At 40.5% G+C, this 20,633-nt stretch overlaps 1 protein-coding gene across 3 annotated transcripts; it reads right to left on the reverse strand.

The window, feature by feature from the left end:
* Positions 1 to 1,386: 1,386 nt before the first annotated feature.
* LOC120536722 (zinc finger protein 33A-like) lies at positions 1,387 to 14,937 on the reverse strand. Of its 3 annotated transcripts, XR_005635174.1 has the most exons (4): positions 12,974 to 13,582; positions 8,394 to 8,768; positions 3,087 to 5,937; positions 1,387 to 1,686 (listed from the first exon to the last, which is right to left on the reverse strand). XR_005635174.1 is itself a non-coding variant. In XM_039765183.1 (3 exons), exons 1-3 carry the CDS (start codon positions 14,771 to 14,773, stop codon positions 5,156 to 5,158), a joined length of 1,602 nt encoding a protein of 533 aa, XP_039621117.1. In that variant the 5' UTR covers positions 14,774 to 14,937; the 3' UTR covers positions 2,878 to 5,155. The 3 variants fall into 3 exon arrangements, 2 of the variants coding, with proteins under 2 accessions (XP_039621117.1, XP_039621116.1); XM_039765183.1 differs by lacking the exons at positions 1,387 to 1,686; positions 12,974 to 13,582 and adding an exon at positions 14,329 to 14,937 and having other exon boundaries at positions 2,878 to 5,937; XM_039765182.1 differs by lacking the exon at positions 1,387 to 1,686 and having other exon boundaries at positions 2,878 to 5,937.
* Between the last annotated feature and the right edge of the window lie 5,696 nt (positions 14,938 to 20,633).

Raw genomic sequence — 20,633 nt, forward strand, 5'->3', positions numbered from 1 at the left:
ACGAGCCCCAGTGGACTGAATCTGCCTTTTTGACAAAAGAAAAGGCCCCTTCAATGTCAAAATGTAAGCAGATCTCTGCAAACTGCTCTAAATTACAAAAATGAAATACAAAGATGCCATTAAGTATTCACCCCCTTGGCAACGACACCCCTAAATCATGACTGCTGCAGCCAACTAGTTTTAGATCTCCCAGAATTGGGTCAGTGGATATCACCTGGCTGGGGTCTCTCCACTGATTGCAGTCTAAAGGCACCTGAATGTGGAGGGGACAACCTGTGGTGAGGCAGGATGGTGGACTTGCCTAAATAACGAAGACAAGACGGGCAACAAAAAAAAAAATAACTCAAGTGAAAAACACAAATCGTGGTTGGAAACAAGAAGATCTCTCAAGTCACGAGTCTCCAGTTTTAAGCAGTTGGGAAGAAATGGAAAGACTAAGGCACAGCTGCAAAATCTGAAGAGGAGGAGTAAGGGAGGCCACCACGAGACCCTCGAGAAACGAAGGATGTACAAGCGCCATGAGACTGGAGAGATTGTGCAGTGTTACCTGGGTGCATCACAAGTCACAGTATTGGAGAGCATCCGAGAGAGAAAAACGTTTATTTTTAGAGAACATTTTCATACAAATGATGGAGCTCAAAGTGCTTTACAGGATGAGGAAAAAGAAAAAAATGTAAAAATAAAATTAGGCAATGCTAATTAACATAGAATAAAAGTAAGGTCTGATGGCAAGGAGGCCAGAAGAAAACAAAAAAAAAAATCTGCAGGGGTTCCGAGGCCACCCAGCCCCCTCTGGAACCGATAGTGGATTTTCAGGAGGCCCAGGCCCCTCATGGACCCTGTGATTATCAGAGGTGACTGTGCAGAGGGTGCAGACCTATAAATACCTGGAAGTGCAGCTGGATGACAAATTGGACTGGACTGCCAATACTGATGCTCTGTGTAAGAAAGGTCAGAGCCGACTATACTTGCGTAGAAGGCTGGCGTCCTTCAACATCTGCAATAAGATGCTGCAGATGTTCTATCAGACGGTTGTGAAAGCACCCTCTTATACGCGGTGGTGTGCTGGGGAGGCAGCATAAAGAAGAGGGACGCCTCACACCTTGACAAACTGGTGAGGAAGGCAGGCTCTATTTTAGGCACGGAGCTGGACAGTTTGACATCCGTGGAGGAGCGACGGGCGCTGAGCAGGCTCCTGTCGGTCATGGAGAATCCACTGAACAAGATCATCTCCAGACAGAGGAGCAGCTTCAGCAACAGACTGCTGTCACCGTCCTGCTCCACTGACAGACTGAGGAGACCCCACACTATGCGACTCTTCAATTCCACCTGGGGGGTAAATGTTAACATTATACAAAGTTATTGTCTGTTACACCTGCATTGTTATCACTCTTTAATTTAATATTGTTTTTTATCAGTATGCTGCTGCTGCTGCTGGAGTATGTGAATTTCCCCTTGGGAAATGTCTAGAAGGGCAGCTAACCTAAACATGCATGTCGTCGGGATATGAGAGGTGAACCCTGGCAGATGAGGGGCGAGTGTGCAAACATCCCACAGACAGTTGGATTCACACCGAGAACTTTGCAGTGGGGAGACAGCAGCGCCAAGACATTCTCCCCCCCCCCATGATCGCTCATTTTGTTTCTATACATTACAACAGGGGTCTCCAACTCCAGTCCTGGAGAGCTACTGTGGCTGCAAGTTTTCATCCTAACTCTTTTCTTAATTAGTGACCAGTTTTTGCTGCTAATTAAATATTCCCCTTTACTTAAATTGACTTTTCTTGAGACTCTGTCCACTGAATTGATTTTTTTCCTTAAATGGCACCTAAACATACATTTGCTGTGAAGTGAGCCAACAGATGACCGGCTAAGTCTGGGGCCTCAAACTCCAACCTTCATTCAGTTTAAATTGAAGCCAGCTCTCATTGCTAATTACACCCATTATTTAATTCCATGGTGCTCATTCCGCCATGGCAGACATTTCCTAAATTGTTGATTTTCTTTTTTAAGAGAGCTGGCTGTCAAAATGTTTTGTGGACCTGAGCAGATCGACATTACAGTAATCCCTCCTCGATCACGGGGGTTGCGTTCCAGAACCCCCCGCGATAGATGAAAATCCACGAAGTAGAAACCATATGTTTGTATGGTTATTTTTATATATTTTAAGTCCTTATAAACTCTCCCACACTGTTAACATTATTAGAGCCCTCTAGACATGAAATAACACCCTTTAGTCAAAAGTTTAAACTGTGCTCCATGACAAGACAGAGATGACAGTTGTTTCTCACAATTAAAAGAATGCAAATAGATCTCTTCAGGAGCAGAGAATTTCAGAGAGAGAGAGAGAGAGAGTGCGAGAGAAAAGCAAACAATCAAAAATCAATATGTGCTTTTGGGCTTTTAAGTATGGCGATAAAGCAGCATTTTTTAGATGAGCGTCCGTATCCTCTAGGCAAACAGCCCCTCTGCTCACACCCCCTCCGTCAGACGCAGAGAATGTCAGAGAGAGTGAGAGAGACAGAGAAAAGCAAAAAATCAAGCACCGCACGGGAAGCATATCTTATATCATTGAGGAGTTGTAGTTAATATGTAATACATGCTCTGATTGGGTAGCTTCTAAGCCATCCGCCAATAGCATCCCTTGTATGAAATCAACTGGGCAAAAACTGAGGAAGCGTGTAGCATAAATTAAAAGAGCCATTGTCCGCAGAAATCTGCGAACCAGCGAAAAATCCGTGATATATATTTAGATATGCTTACATTTAAAATCCGCGATGGAGTGAAGCCACGAAAGTCGAAGGGCGATATAGCGAGGGATCACTGTACTGAGGCCTTCACTTTTCTTTATTTTCAGTTATTGTGTGATGGACGCAGGTTGTTGCTTATTTGTTGGTTCATTTTGTGTCTTAATATTGTTTGGTTGCTAATTAAGGAAGAAAAATAAATCACATGGCCAGAGTCTTAAGATGTGCACCAATTAAAATTAAGGCAAAGAGTTAATTAGCAGCAAAATCAGGTCACTAATTAAAGGGTTACAATGAAAACCTGCAGCCACGGTAGCTCTCCAGGACTGGACTTGGAGACCCTTGCATTACAATGTGACCATTCATTTTCAAAGTGGGACGGGCCGACTATCCAGCTTTGGGGTACCAGACCCTGACAGTGCACAGTCACACCTGTAGCCACGTTCACTCATAATGAGCCAACAAAGGGTCAACAATTCACCTGCCACACACATATGTGGGAGGAGAGGGGGGTAGTGGTGGGTCTAAGCCAGGGGTCCTCAGTCACGGTCCTGGACGGCCGCAGTGGCTACGGGTTTTCAATCCCGCCAGCGCCCGAATTAGAACTCAGTCCTTGCTGGTGTTTAACTCGATGTCTTGTTAGTACTTTTATTCATCAGAGACACATTTTAGTTCCTTTGTAGATTGGAGGTCCTCAATTACAGTTCTGGAGGTTTTCACTTTAACCAATCTCTTAATTAGAACCTTTTTATTTACGACTTAAGCAGTACATTATGTGGGCTTAATTTTAGTTATCTTGCCTGCTACCATTCAGAACCCTAAATTGCCTATTTTAGAAAGCTACATTTAAGTTGTAATTGTTGCCCAGTTTCTTAATCAGACATTAGATAATGAGAAGCAGATAACCAATAAACCAGCAACACCCCGGCTCATGTGCTTACCATGAAGTATCTGTGATAAAAAAATGTTTAGAAACGAATGAGAGGAGAATCGGAAGGACCGTGAAGTTTAAAATCTGTTCTGGTCCACATAACACTTGGCTAATGTTCTGACAGAAGGAAACTCTACAGTGCAACTCAAATTGCTCTTGGATGAATGCAAGCATGAACAAGCTAAATAGTTTAATAGCAAGTTTCATTATCAGCACGGACGGTTTTTTAAAAAGTTGGAATATAAACCTGCAGCCGCTGCGGCCCTCCAGGACTCTGACTGAGGACCCCCTGGTCTAAGCACTGCCCAATCACAGCCCCAGAATCCAAGTAATGGACTCCATCACTCTCAGGTTGAAACTTTCCTAATGTCTATTTGATTTTTAAATAAATAATCACATACATCCATACAAAATAATAAATAAATAAATAGTGTTTCATGGTGCAAATAGGGCGATGGGAATTCGTTCTATTAATGCTATCAAATAAATTAAAAGTGCGATAGCCTTCAAGCTGACAGATGAAAGGCCTACAGAACGTACGCTTCAACTTAAAATCGAGACACAGTCCGCTTGTTTGGCCGATTTCCATTTGTTCAGAGGACAGAATAGCAGACCTTGGTGTGAAGAACACATTTTCTCAAAATGTACAGCTCAAGTTCAGGTTACCATGGCAACTGTGACAGAAGTAGGCAGTGGGGGCATCGGAGCACATAAATTAGGGTTCTGCCAACATAATCTGCAAAACATACAGCAGCCTGTGAACCACCACCATTTGTTAAACTCAAACCAATTCAGAAAATGAATGGATTCCTTCAACACGTGAAACTGTTCAGCACCGAGAGAGCCGCCTTTTAGAAAAACATTTATACTTTTCATAACACTCTCAAGATGCCCGTCAGTGACTAAAGGAACGCTAATTGGTTTAAAGGAGCCATTACGGGTGTAGACACAATTTAGGATTTTAATCTGTGGAGAGATTTTAAACATATTCTCGTCGACATCTGTGAGGTGTTCCATGTCGGGTTGACATATATCACTATATACATGACATCACTACTACTACTACTACCTCTAGTACTGGACTGGTTGAGGAGTTTTGTTTAACCCAAAAGGCGGTGTGACGAACAAGGAGTGAAAAAGGAGATAAACATATATGATGTTGTGCTTCAATGTTAAGGTGCTACTGAAAGCACAGCCGTTAGTTACTTGCAAAGCTGTTTAAAATACTCTGTTAAAAATTACAGTACAAGGAAAAAAGGTGTTCTACATCATTTAAGAATTCACGTCCATTATTGATGAAAATTCTCATTACCAAAATGCTACGTGCAAATTGCAGAGAGAGAGAGAGAAGCAGCTGATAAATGAAGTGATCCCGATTTGGGTCGATCTCCTCCATCACTTAGGATGACAAATCACATCTGGTCGCACGGAGACAGGGTTGCCTCGGAAGTCAAAATGGTATTACTACCGACACCTCACTACCGTGCTGCTTCACTCACTTCTGCAGAATGAACCTTCAGGTGAACCGAGAGACTCGACTTCCATTTGAAACTTCGCCCACATTTGCTGCAGCAGTAGGACTTCCCTATGCCATGGATTCTCTGGTGCTGTTTGAGGTTGGGCTTACTTTTGAACCTCCGCCCACACTGGGTGCATGGATAAGGATGCTCTCCAGTGTGAGTAATCTGGTGCTTCTGAACATACTCTTTAGTGGTAAACAGCTTGCCACACTCGGGGCATGGGTGGCATTTCTCCCCAGTATGCAGGACCTGGTGACGCTGAATGCTTCGTTTGTAACTGAATCGCTTCCCACACACAGCACAGAAATACGGCTTCTCCCCAAAGTGCATGGTCTGATGTTCACGCAGCTTACTCTTCCACCTGAACCCTTTCCCACATTCTGGGCAGTTGTAGATTTTTTTTTTGGGTGCCGCGTTATTCTGCATAAGCCCATGCTCATCACAGTCAGGCCACGTCCTCTCTGCACGGTTCTGGGTAGGCTTTGGCGAGGTCACAGCTTCTGTAACACAATGAGGAGCCGAGAAGAGGCGTTTCTGGGATTCACCAGCCTCAAGCCCCAGTGTACATGCGAGAGACGGAGCAAACCCAAGTGAAAATGAACCCTGGACATTAGGAGCCCCAGATTGAGAACTTTTCAAACAGCTGTGATTTCCATGTTCTTGATGGTTGTATCGTGCACCATTATGAAGGGAGATCTGACAGAATGACAGTCCAGAGGAGGCCTCTCTTTCTTCTTCATCTTCAATAGGAAAAAGAAGAATTTAATAAGTTGCCTACAGGTAACAAACATTTTTCAGTTCATTTTCTGCAGATTAACATGCACAGTTTTGTAGAGTATATAAACTAAGAAGCCACAGAACTCTTAGAAGTCTTTATTTGGTTGTGTGCCATTCAGAGAGGACAATCCTAATCCTCCTAAATCTGGGCTCAACATTGAGGGATGCCAACTTACTTTTTCAATGGCAAATTTACCGGCCATAGTTGAACAAAAAGAAACAGAGAAACAACCATTTTCCCTTTTTATTCTGCATGTGTATTAACTCCTTATTTTGAGATTTGTTTATTTAAAAAAAAATTCCATTAAACCTTTAAAAAAAAAAAAAAATAATCCTTTATTGGACAGAGAAATTTCTTTTATTACGCTGGATCCTACCTTGCCACTTCAGTAGATGCTTAATTTTGGGAACCTGGAAAAGATGCACCTACAGTACCAATTGCTGAGGAAACTGAATTCTTTTACAATAAAACGGAATAAAGTTTGATTTGATTTCATACATCAGAACTGGGCTCTTGTTCAGAAAGTGGACAACAACATTTATTTCAATAGCACATTTTCATACAAATGGAGCTCAAAGTGCTTTACATGATGAACAGAAAAAAAGACTAAAGAATTAAAATTAGGGAACACTAACATAGAATAAAAGTAAGGTCCGATGGCCAGGGAGGAGAGAAAAAAAAAACACCCCAGACGGCTGGAGAAAAAAAAATCTGCAGGGGTTCAGAAGCCACGAGGCCACCCAGCCCCTTCTAGGCATTCTACCGAACATAAATGACCTCACTTTCAGTCCTCATTGTGTTCAGGGTTCTCATGGAAGAACTTGATGGTGACGGTCATGTGAACTTCTGGCCTTTAATCCATCAATGTAGGGACATCACGGTGCTTTGATCAGGACGCCACTTGGCGAAAAGCCGATGCCACTTGTTTTTAGGATTAGGCACCTACTTTAAAATTTTAAGATTAAGGACCCTGGTGGTACCTGGCCGTAACTCCACAAACCTTAAGTTCAGGGTTTGTGGTAGGGGTAGGCCAGTCTAAAACAAAACAACAAGAAGGAGATGGTGTCCACTTTCTAAACAAGACCCCAGAACCGTACCCATAAACATTTTACATTTAGTGATATTAATTATACTGTACCTACAGGTCAGTTCCTTCATCTTACCTGAGATCATGGAGGAAAAAGGGAGAAAATCCACAGGTGTTGTGTCCTTTCAGAAGTTTTACGAATGTAAATAATGATCATAAAGTTACATAGCACTTAATACAATATATGTGATGACAGAAAATGGAAACGAGAATCAGCAAATACCCTTCTTACGAATAAGTTGAATTTCTATACAAAATATGCCAACAATATCAGCATTTTTTTCTTACTAATTAAAACTACGTGATACTAAAGAGAAAGAGAGTGCCATTTTATCAGATTGTTTCAGTGAAAAAGGAAAAATAAAATAAATAAAATAATTTGATTTTGGTCTTAATGGACAGGCGAGCTCAGAACAGGCTCAACTTTACTGATCTGCTCTCTAAAATGGCAACATTCTGCAGAACCTAAAGCAGTTTTAATGCACGTGAAGCCATCTTGGTTAGAGAAGGTGCAGATTTGGGTACAGCTTAACATTTATGAATCTGCTGAATGTGATCCGAGCCCAAGCAGGTTGCAAAAAAACCTCAAACAAAACCAGTATTAATAACTTAGAGACTTGAAAAGAATTTTGATAATACAAATCCAAAGTAACTGGTACTTTTGTATTTGAACACTGAAAGTTAAGTGATTTTTAAAGACTCACACAGTAAGTCAGCAGTTTGGACTAAAGTAGCAATCTTGAATTTTACAGTCCAATTTCTTGCCCACTACACCACACTACCCATTACTAACAATGCTTCCAATTTCTAAACCTTTTGTGAGCAGCTCTGCTCACCAGTTGTTTTTGTCCTGTTAACATTTAGAATTTTATTTCCACCTACCAAAAACATTATTTTTCACAAAGAACTTGTTTTTTAAACCAGTTCCATCAAGATTAAATTCAAGATTCTGCTTCTCACCTTCAAATCCCTATACAACCATTGCTCCCTTCGACCTCACCTCAGCGCCATCTGACTGTCCCACACACCAGACACTCCACCCTGGCAGGGCAGGGAGGTCCTTCAGTGTTATGGCCCCTCAACTCTGGAACTCTCTTTCTCAGTCTCTCCGAGTTTGCTCCTCTTTCTCTACCTTTAAATCTCAACTGAAAACTTTCCTCTTCTATGAACTTTTGTCTTTTTTTTTTTACTCTGTATGTAAAGCGACCTTGGGTTTGTGAAAGGCGCTGTAGATGCAAATTATTATTATTATGTACACATTCGTAATTTAAATGTATTATATTAATGGAGTTTGTTGACAAGGTTTAATCAAACTTACAGGATTCGCTTACCTCTTACGCCACTTGCAGAAGAGACTGCATCCTCTCCATGTGTTCTGCTTAAAGACTGATCAGGTCTGCTGTGTTTCAACACCAACTCTGTGCTTTGTTCGGGATCTTCTACCTTGAGGTGCAGTGCCTGCTGACCAAAGAGTTCTACATTAAAGTCACCTGAACACTGCTCTTGGCCTTCCTCTTTAATAAACACCAGTTTGCGGTCAACGAGCTCTTCGGCAGTTGGAACTCGACTGTCCGCTTTGCTGTCTTTTCTGTTCCACTCAGATGATGGCCACTTGTCTCTGGAACCATTACGATCAGGAGACAGACGAACAGGAGCGCCAACTTCACAGCTTTTGGAAAACGTCTTTGTGAGGGCTGCAGTGTGATCTGAGTCAAGAGAGTACATGATTAGCCACATTTACCAGGATATTCAAATGAATACAATCAAGATGTGGTATTGCTTTACTTAACACCGTGCATTAATCACCTTAGCTGACAGTATCAAAAGCTGGTGGTAATATTGTGGTTTTATTACATTTAGTAAACAACTTACAATGAGGGCTACGAATGCCGTCTTTGTATTGTCTTTTTTTTTTTTATAAAATGGAAATTTCACCCCCCCCAAAACAGCTAGGCAGTGAGGTGTCGTGCTTAAGGCTTTGGATTTGCTAGCCTGCTACTGACACTGTGTGACCACGAGCGAGCTCACTTCTCAGGCCTGCGGGGGTATTTTCCGTACGTCGCTTAACTCATCCGAGATCAGATGCCTCATCTTGGATGAGTTAATGCCAGTGAAACTCATCCGGGATTAGTTGGAATTTCAAAACACAGCTGTGTAGATTAGTTTAGCTGGATGAAATCATCCAAGATGATTACGTGCGCCCGCACTGATTGAAAAGTTCATATATATCGAGTCTAGAAAACATGATCAGCAAGTCTTTGAGAGGCTGCAACAAAATGACGCAAGAACTGGCGCATTTTTTCCACACAAGCGGAGCAGGACCTTTTATTCGAAGGATATGAAGAATTTCGAGATTTAAAATGCACAAGGGGTAACAGTGCAAAAGCAGACCAAACCAGAAAAGATGGCTGGCAAAAAGTGGCCGACAAATTAAATGCGTAAGTAGTGTGCATTGTACTTACTGAATGCAGTGTTTCATTTCCTATGTGTCAGATTAATTATTTAATATGTCATAATTCCAGATCAAATGTGAGCACAAGGAGAACATGGGAACAGGTTAAAGTGAAGTACAAGAATATACTTCAGACTGGTAAATATTGGAATACTAGGGGGGCTCCGCTCCTGCTCGGTGTGCTCGCCCACCGCAGTGTTTGGTTTACCAGATATATAGCAATGCATACTGTCTGTGTGGTTGTGAGAACCTGACTTTGCCTAGTTTAACTTCAAATATAAAGGTGCTAATAATTGCTTGAGGTACAAAATCCTCTCCCAGCTAAAGCGTTATCTTTAGAAAAGAATTTCCTCTGGGAGCAATAAAGGATCTTGCCGATCGCACAAAACCCTCTCTATATGAAATTCTCTTATAATTTGCGCACCGATATCAATTGGTCGCTCATTTATGAATGGCGAAGCCACGACTGAATGAATTCCACGCACGGACACTGAATAAGTGTATGAGCTAATCCTTGTTTACACAGAACAAACCTGCTCTGAGCAGGTTTGAGGATTAGGATGTGCTGCTAGGAAAACATCCAGCTAGAGTTTCGAAAAACCGACAGATCCAGGATCAGGCCAAATCGTCAACTATTACATCCGGCTAAACGAGTAATCTGCGTACGAAAAATACCCCCCTGTGCTCCAATGAGAAAAACAAAAAGAAATATAACCAAATGAACCTCAATTGTCAGAAGTCACCTTAGATAAAGGCATCTGTCAGACAATACGTTAACATTAATAACAAAACATTACCATAATGTAGTGCTTCCCAAACTTGTCCTGGAGACCCCTGTGGGCTAATTATATGAACTCGTATTTTTCAAGTTCTGTGTTTCGGGAACAATATAGAAATTAAAAACTAAATTTGGGATGGATGGATGGATGGATAGATGGATAGATAGATATATATATATATATACACACACACATATATACATACACACACACACACACACACAGCAAGTTGGATCTGCCATAATCAAATATTAATGCCTTTAAATGTTTAAACTTATAGTAGGTGCAACGAGTCAGGTCTCACCATCTTATTGCCACCTACAAGTCTGTTACTGATACCAGCTACTCATTATCATTATAAGTTCTTTTGTTTGTGTTGTGTGTGTGTAAATTTACAGATGACATCACATTAATAGGCCTCAAACAATGATGAGCCCATCTACTGACAATGTGGTGCAGCCATCATAATTTGGACCTTTAACATTCAAAAAATTCAGGAGAGGATTATAGATTTTAGAAAGCAGTCACCTGCTCTCCGATTTTATTAATGGCTTCACCATTGGGATGTCAGATTTTTCAAGTTTCTGGGTATTCTCCTGTCACAAAACCTTAAGGGGCCAATCAAGGAATGTTTATATATATATATATATATATATATATATATATATATATATATATATATATATATATATATGTGTGTGTGTGTGTGTGTGTTGAGCAAAGGCTGTGAATACTTCAGTACATGTGCTTTCTCAGTTTTTTTTTTTTTTAATAAACTTGCAAAAATCTCAAGTAAACTTTTTTCACGTTGTCATTATGGGGTGTTGTGTGTAGAATTCTGAGGGAAAAATGAATTTAATCCATTTTGGAATAAGGCTGTGACATAAAAATGTGGAAAAAGTGATGCGCTGTGAATACTTTCAGAGGGGTTGTTAATCAGGATGCACTGCACTATATATATATATATATATTATAAAAACTGGTAGCATGAGGCGATACAACAAGCGAGAGATGAGTCATTGCGTGACACTTTCATATCCTGAGAGGGCCATAGAAGGTCCATAACCCATCAGTCTTTGAGAGGAACAAAATAATACTTGAGTTTGAGTCGTTTTCCATCTCAACTAACGTTAAGAATGAGGATATACTTCAAATAATATTCCAAGTATGAAAGATCTCTCTATTATAAACAACAAAAATCCTGGGTCTAGGACCCTATGCTGGTACAGAGGCGTGATTTTTCAGAGACCACACTTTCCTGACACTTTCACGCCACCAGGTTGCACCTCAGACTGTCCAGGAGCTCAGTGATGCCCTGGTCCAGACTGGGAGGAGATCCCCACAACACCATCTGACTTTGTACCAAGAGATTTACCACCACCTGGGGCCTGAAATAAAAGACAGAGTAGATGACAAAGTAGAACGTTGTAAATAATTCAGAACCGTTTTCCATCTCAACTAACGTTAAGAATGAGGATATACTTCAAATAATATTCCAAGTATGCACATGCAGAGCTAGTTAGCGATAATGAAAGTAAGAAAATTTGAAAGTGCCAAAAAAAATGAAAGTAAAGGCCGCATTAGCGTAAACAAACGGAAATCATTCCTCGGTGAAATAACAGAAATAGAGAGTGATGAAGAAAAGCAGGGGAGTCTCCACAGCAAACCAAACACTGCCTTTCATTCAGAAGATTAACACCACCACTGCTGTCTAACAGGAGCAGCCATGATTTTGTGGAAGGGAACTACTGTACATCAACTGCTTGCAGAAACAAACCAGACAGCAAATTGCTAAATTTCTAGAACATAAACCAGTGCAAGTTGCTTACATTACTTGCTTAAAAGGCCTACCAATTTTATTTTAGCAGCAAAGTTATCAATGAGGTTAAAAGATTGGGAACTTTGAATTTGTTTTTTTAATTTTAAAATACTGGGTTTTTAATATTTTAAACATTTATCTCTTGAAAAACTGGACATGGTCGAGCAATTCGGTTGTCAAATTTGGATTCAGCACCCGGAAATCTATAAAGAACAACTAAAAAGACATGCATGTGTTGCAGTGCGGTGATCCAATGCACAGGCGTGACTGACAATATTAAATCTACCAGAGATATGCGCACATAAACTAAATTTCAGGATGGCTTTTTTATTTAAAGTATAAGGTGTTAAAATCTGACAAAAAAGTATAGTTGTAATACATACTTTTAATGAACGAGATCAGATGCCATGTTTTAATAAAGACATATCCTAATAGGTGAAAAAAAAACACATTCCTTTTGCACAAGCTATCATTTTGTTTTACTGCAATTAAACACATAATAAACTCGAATTATGATTTTATCAGATACACGGATTCTTAAACTACTTAAATGCATAGCGTCTCCCTAAACTAGCCTGTGGTTATTATTTGGCGACTTTCAACATTTTTGATACAATTGTGTACGTTTCTTTTGGCTTTTCCTATTTGGAGAACAACATTTATTTATCGCACATTTTCATACAAATAATGTAGCTCAAAGTGCAGCACTGAAATGACTTGCTCACGGTCACACCGTGTAGCACGCTTAGCTATACATTGAACACAGACACTCAGTTCACATTGGTTTGAAAAACTAGATGTTTAAAGTAAGCAATTAACTGTCCATTTTACAAAAATTGCTTTGAAAGAATTCGTTCTCACCGTCTTCGCGCTGAATCCAACCGACTGACTTGGAAATCTGTCCGGTGAGACGATCTGGGATCAACAACGCCGGTTTCTTCTTGAATGTCAGCTCTTGATTCACTTGGCCACCCTCTTTATAGCCTGCTTGCCTGCCGATGACTGGTGTCCGCAGCTGGACCCCCGGTGTGCGCTCTACGCCCCTCTCATTCCCTTTGTTGGGACCTCTTGTGAGGATTCTGAGCGCCGGGCTCGCGTGACCCCGTTCGGCTCTCACTTCGGACTGCGAGATCTCGAGGCGCAGCCTCAAGCTTTCAATTTCCTTCTCTTTGCGGCACATCTCCAGTTGAAAATGAGAAAAACTTTTGTCGACGGAATCGGTGAACTCGCATAGCACATTCTCTATAGCCGCTCGCAGAAAAGCGAACTGCTCTTTAAACACTCCGGAGGAGACCCTCTCGTCCATTTCTAAGTCGCTGCAACAGTCTGTTTGTTATGAGCAGACCCCTTCCAATGCCTACCCGAGCAAACAATACTATGTGCAGGTTTACATTACTACGAACTGGGCAGACTAGATGAACAGAAGTTAATACCCGACTTTTCAACTACACTTCCGGCAGAATGCAACCACTTCCGCCACCTGTGTGACGTCACTTCACGCGACATGTGTTGTAAAGAAAGCATTGTAATTGGCTGCACGTGCCAAACGTTAATTGAGAGAAATATCAAATCAATTTCACAGAAAACTTACATCAGTTCTGTATGAATCAAATTGTCAGGAAATAATAAAAACATTATTTTAAAACAGTAATTGCAAATAGTTGTAAACATTAAACAAAAGCTGTCAATTCTCTACAAATTTGTAGACTTTTTATTGATTATTACTTTCTCGTATACGAAGTATAGGAAAGTATTGTAATCGTTTAAAGATTTGATGAATCTAGAGGTTTTAGACCTCTGAGTCCGAAAATACCATCTTTGGAATTATGTCTGTGTGTCTGTCTGTGTGTATAAACACGATAACTTGAGTACGCTTCACTTAGATCAACCATATTTTGCATACAAGAATTCGGTACAAAACAGATTCCTATCAACTTTTGTTGTTTCCGCTAACCGGAAGTGGTACTTTTTTATTCATGCATCTGCAGAGTCCAATTTATTCAACTTTTATAATAATTGTTCAATATATTATGTATTGGATTTGTTATTGATGGTTCTTTAAATGTACATAATCTAAAAATATAATTATTGTCTTGCGGTTTACTCCTCAATTGAACACAGACACTCAGTTCACATTGGTTTGAAAAACTAGATGTTTAAAGTAAGCAATTAACTGTCCATTTCACAAAAATTGCTTTGAAAGAATTCGTTCTCACCGTCTTCGCGCTGAATCCAACCTACTGACTTGGAAATCTGTCCGGTGAGACGATCTGGGATCAACAACGCCGGTTTCTTCTTGAATGTCAGCTCTTGATTCACTTGGCCACCCTCTTTATGGCCTGCTTGCCTGCCGATGACTGGTGTCCGCAACTGGACCCCCGGTGTGCGCTCTACGCCCCTCTCATTCCCTTTGTTGGGACCTCTTGTGAGGATTCTGAGCGCCGGGCTCGCGTGACCCCGTTCGGCTCTCACTTCAGACTGCGAGATCTCGAGGCGCAGCCTCAAGCTTTCAATTTCCTTCTCTTTGCGGCACATCTCCAGTTGAAAATGAGAAAAACTTTTGTCGACGGAATCGGTGAACTCGCATAGCACATTCTCTATAGCCGCTCGCAGAAAAGCGAACTGCTCTTTAAACACTCCAGAGGAGACCCTCTCGTCCATTTCTAAGTCGCTGCAACAGTCTGTTTGTTATGAGCAGACCCCTTCCAATGCCTAGCCGAGCAAACAATACTATGTGCAGGTTTACATTACTACGAACTGGGCAGACTAGATGAACAGAAGTTAATACCCGACTTTTCAACTACACTTCCGGCAGAATGCAACCACTTCCGCCACCTGTGTGACGTCACTTCACGCGACATGTGTTGTAAAGAAAGCATTGTAATTGGCTGCACGTGCCAAACGTTAATTGAGAGAAATATCAAATCAATTTCACAGAAAACTTACATCAGTTCTGTATAAAGCAAAATGTCAGGAAATAAACATTATTTTAAAACAGTAATTGCAAATAGTTGTAAACATTAAACAAAAGCTGTCAATTCTCTACAAATTTGTAGACTTTGTATTGATTATTACTTTCTCGTATACGAAGTATAGGGAAAGTATTGTAATCGTCCAAAGATTTGATGAATCTAGACGTTTTAGACCTCTCCGAGTCCGAAAATACCATCTTTGGAATTATGTCTGTGTGTCTGTCTGTGTGTATAAACACGATAACTTGAGTACGCTTCACTTAGATCAACCATATTTTGCATACAAGAATTCGGTACAAAACAGATTCCTATCAACTTTTGTGGTTTCCGCTAACCGGAAGTGGTACTTTTTTATTCATGCATCTGCAGGAGTCCAATTTATTCAACTTTACTTTTATAATAATTGTTCAATATATTATGAATTGGATTTGTTATTGATGGTTCTTTAAATGTACATAATCTAAAAATATAATTATTGTCTTGCGGTTTACTCCTCAAATAGCCATCTCTATATAGGAATATAGGAGAAAGTCGAGGGGAGACCAACCCCAATTTTTTTTATTTTTTTTTCCCCATTAGGAAGAATCCTATAGTTTATACATACATTTCATATTCTCGAAAAAAAAAAAAAAGTAGAGAGTTTTCTTATTCGAAAATGTAAATCTATGTGCTAATATTTAATCAGTATCAGAATCACATTTATTGGCCAAGCATGCATGCATACAAGGAATTTGACTTTGGTGCCTCTACAAATATGTTACATAATTGACATACACACAACTGATAAAAAAAAAAACTACTGTATTTTTTATTATATATATATAAAAAGTTTTTTTTTTTTTTTATACACACAGTGGTGCTTAAAAGTTTGTAAACCCTTTAGAATTTTCTATATTTCTGCATAAATATGACCTAAAACATCATCAGAAACACACACATACAGAGTCATATCAAAATGTTTGGGAACCCCTCTCAGCCTGCATAATAATTGACTCTACAGTACTTTCAACAAAAAAAAGATAACAGCGGTATGTATTTCATTTCCTAGGAACATCGGACCTGGAGTACTGGGGTGTTTTCCGAACAAAGATTTTTAGTGACGCAGTATTTAGTTGAATGAAATTAAATCAAATGTTAAAAACAGGCTGTGTAAAAATGTGGGTCCCCTTATCATTGTGCTGATTTGAATGCCTGTCGCTGCTCAATGCGGATTACTTGGTGGGATGAGCTTGTCAAGCCTTGAACTTCATAGACAGGAGTGTCCAGTCATGAGCGGTCAAAGGTATTTAAGGTGGTCAGTCGCAAGTTGTGCTTCCTTCCCTTTGACTCTCCTCTGAAGAGTGACAGACAGCATGGGATCCTCAAAGCAACTCTCAAAGATTTGAAAACAAAGATTGTTGAGTCTCCTGGTTTAGACGAAGGCTACAAAAAGCCATCTCAGAGGTTTAAACTGTCAGTTTCAACTGTAAGGAATGGAATCAGGAAATGGGAGGCCACAGGCACAGTTGCTGTTAAACCAACACAGCAGGTCTGGTAGGCCAAGAAAAGTACAGGAGCGACATATGCAGAGGCAGGATTGTGAGAATAGTGACAGACAACCCACAGATCACCTCCAAAGACCTGCAGGAACATCTCGCTGCAGATGGTGTATCTGTACATCGTTCTACAATTCAGCGCAATTTGCCCAAAGAAATGAGAAAGAAGCCCTCGCGCCACAAACAGAGTCGCTTGTTGTATGCCAATGCTCATTTAGAGAAGCCAGATTAATTTTGGAACAAAGTGTTTTGGACTGATGAGACAAAAATGGAGTTATTTGGTCAGAACAAAATGCGCTTTGCATTTCGGAAGAACACCACATTCCAAGACAAACACCTCCTCCTGTCAAATTTGGTGGAGGTCCCATCATGCTGTGGGGCTGTGTGGCCAGTTCAGGGACTGGGCCCTTGTTAAAGTCGAGGGTCGGATGAATTCAACCCAATATTAACAAATTCTTCAGGATAATGTTCAAGCATCAGTCACAAAGTTGAAGTTATGCAGGGGTTGGAACACAGATTGAAATCTACAAAGGCATTCATGCAGAGGGAGAAGTACAATGTTCTGGAATGGCCGTCACAGTCCGCTGACTTGAATATCATCGAAAATCAATGGGATGATTTGAAGCAGGCTGTCCATCAAATTAAACTGAACTGGAGAGATTTTGTATGAAGAATAGTCAGAAATACCTCCATCCAGAATCCAGACACTCATCAAAGGCTATAGGAGGCCATTTGGATTGAATGTTCATGTCACTTGGTTTATGCAATGTTCATCATTATTTGAGTCCGATTATCCTCCCACAACCTTAATCTTAACCAGGTGTATTGTGTAACCACACTGGTGTGTAATGCAAAGCGATAACCTTCTCCATGAAGTGGCGCACTGGAGGTCTGCAGCTACACTGTACTAAAAATATGATTAAATAACTACTTCTGGGAAAAATCAGCCTTTACCATAAATGGGAAACTAAAGGCTTATGGGATCGATTTTTGCATTGAAAACAGGAGTCTTGACCAATAAATAAGGGGAAAGTCTTCATTTCAAAAAGTCATTCCCATTAGGCTTTAGTTTCTGGTTAATAATGTCGGCTGATTATTGCAGAAGTATGGATTTAACTATTTTAGCATAAATACGTGTATTTTGCATGTTATGAGCATAACATTGGATAAGTGACATGTGGATTATGTGACACAAATAACCCAAGTTTTTTTTTTTGTTTCTCTTTTTTGGCCCAATGTTGTTTCTCATTTGCCGTTGTACAGCATTGGTCAGTCCATCCATCCATTATCCAACTTGCTATATCCTAACTACAGGGTCACGGGGTCTGCTGGAGCCAATCCCAGCCAACACAGGGCACAAGGCAGGAAACAAACCCCGGGGCAGGGTGCCAGCCCACCGCAGGGCACACACACACACACCACCAACCACACACCAGGGACAATTCAGAATCACCAGTGCACCTAACCCGCATGTGTTTGGACTGGTCAGTACTTTATTCAATATAATCACTTTTTTCTTTCAACTCAGCATGAAAACGTGACATTAAAAAAAATTTCTTGGCCATCATTACAAGCCACATGGGATACGTAACATCAAAAAAATATGTTATTTCTAGGTTGAGCATTCCTTTAATATTTATATCTCAATTCTACAATGAATGCACAAAAGAGCAACTTTGGATTCACTATATTTTTAACTCTCTTGTACTGGAAGAGATTGGATTTTTAATTTTTTTTTTTTTTTTTAATTAATTAATTTCAGTTTATGTTAAAGTCTCTATAACAGGGGTCGCCAACTCCGGTCCTGGTGGGCCCCAGTGTCTGCAGGTTTTCATTCTAACAGTTTTCTTAATTGGTGACCCGTTTTTGCTGCTAATTAACTCCTTTTCCTTTCATGTTAATTGACTTTTTTTTTTTTTTTTTAAGATTTGTTCCCCTGAATTGCTTCATTTCTTTCCTTAATTGGCGCCCAAACAGAAATGAAATGTGAAGTGAAGGAGTCGACAGAAAACCAACTAAGTCAGGGCCTGAAATTCCAACCAATTTCACTCCAAACAGTTGCTTAATTAGGCACGGATTCTTGTTGTTAATGAAACCCACTATTTAATTTGTTTCTGCTCTCATTGTGCAATAGCAGACATTTCTGAAATTGTTGATTTTCTCTTTTTTAAGAGCACTGGGGACCTGAGCAGATCAACACTCCCGAGTCCTTCACCTTTGTTTCTTTTCAGATAGTGTATGATGGTCACAGTCTGCTGGTCATGTTTTCACACATTTTATATCTCATTATTGTTTGGCTGCTAATAACGGAAAAAATAAATTAAGGGGTCTGAGTCTTCAAGAGCAAGTCAATTAATTCAAAAGAGTTTAATTAACAGCAAAAACAGGTCACTAATTAAGAAAATGGTTAGAATGAAAACCTGCAGCCACCGGGGCCCTCTGCTCTATAAACGGATACCACAGTCATGGCCGTCTTAACCGCATTATAGGCCTCCTCCCTACACCACCACTCGCAGGAATACTAATGTAAATGGTTGACAAAATTAAACATATCTGTTGTAGTGGTACTTCCAACAAAATCAGTGTTTAAACATTAAGAAACATGCTGTACAGCAAAGATTAATCAACACAAATGATTGAACAATATAACATGATCCTTGCAAAACACAAACAATTCAACCTATAAATGATACTCAGCTGGTAAACCATACAGACAGAGGTGGCACAGTACGAAATTACTATGAATTATTTATTATTCATCAAGCTTTCAACACAAACACTTGCAAAATTTCCTTGCAGAAAATTGGGTTGAAGTGACGTTAACATATATGCGTTTACGTGATGTGGCGTGTGAGATCCGTACACTGACCGGCACGTGAGGTTGCAGAGGTGACCGTGATACTAAACCAGAGGCGAATGTAACACAACAACAAATATTCATAGTTTAGTGTACTGTAGTATTTATTTATTGACAGCAAGTCACAACGTACATGGATTAGCATGGGGCCCCTATACTTATGGGGGAACTGCCCAGCGGGCCAATGCGTTAAGACGGCCCTGAACACAGTAATTTACATAGCTAGTTCAAACATAATCCATATTAAGGATTCTCAATGTCCCCTGCGAGTATAGCTGCCCAGTATAATCCAGTCCATCCATCCATTTTCTAACCCGCTGAATCCGAACACAGGGTCACGGGGGTCTGCTGGAGCCAATCCCAGCCAACACAGGGCACAAGGCAGGAACCAATCCTGGGCAGGGTGCCAACCCACTGCATGTTTTACGAAAATGAATTAGCATACCAACACTTGGGCATAAGGCAGGACCAACCCAGCACTCATTTCATTATAGGACCCAAGCTGAGCAAATGTACAATCCCCAATTATTCCAACATGCGTGTCTTTCACATGTGCAGAAGATTAAATTCTAGAGTTTGTGTAGATTATAATATGCAAGCTTTCGAGGCTACTCAAGTCCCTTCTTCAGACGAGCCCGAGTTGCCTCGAAAGCTTGCATATTATAATCTTTGTAGATAGCCAATAAAACGGGTGATTTTGCTTGACTTCTCACTACATTCATAACGGCTAACACGGTACAACACCCAACGTATAAAAAACCCAAAGAGGAACAATTACAAAGTGCTAATCTTATCTGACAGTAATTCGGGGCGCTGTAACACACCGGCATCGTTTCTAACCATTGCATCCGCCGTGCCACTCAAGAAAAAAGTGGGTACTGTATGGAATAAAACTGGCCGAGGGACATGAAGGACTTGTGTGCTCTTGTCGTTAATAAGCAAACTGCCACAAAAGTCCATCCGTCCCTAAAACGTGGTGAGCTTATTAACAAACTGATTACTCTGAGCCTACTTAGTGTCCAGTTATGACTGTACAACGACACGTCACGAAACTTCAAATCCGGCGGGTCACTTTATGATCCGCACGCAAAGCGAGTCGCAATCCGTCCAAAGCAGCCCACCCCTTTCCCTCTTTTCCACTTCCGGTTTGTGTCCGA

Source organism: Polypterus senegalus, chromosome 10 (assembly GCF_016835505.1).
Source record: "Polypterus senegalus isolate Bchr_013 chromosome 10, ASM1683550v1, whole genome shotgun sequence".
NCBI lineage: Eukaryota > Metazoa > Chordata > Cladistia > Polypteriformes > Polypteridae > Polypterus > Polypterus senegalus.

What these genes read in the sequence shown, in the direction of transcription:
- LOC120536722 (XM_039765183.1), bottom strand. Translation starts at nt 14,773, where the DNA reads ATGGACGAGAGGGTCTCCTCTGGAGTGTTTAAAGAGCAGTTCGCTTTT. An exon ending in TTGGATTCAGCGCGAAGACG is followed by an intron (nt 8,769 to 14,328) that starts GTGAGAACGAAT and finishes CTCTTGACTCAG; the next exon opens with ATCACACTGCAGCCCTCACA. An exon ending in TTCTGCAAGTGGCGTAAGAG is followed by an intron (nt 5,938 to 8,393) that starts GTAAGCGAATCC and finishes TTCCTATTGAAG; the next exon opens with ATGAAGAAGAAAGAGAGGCC.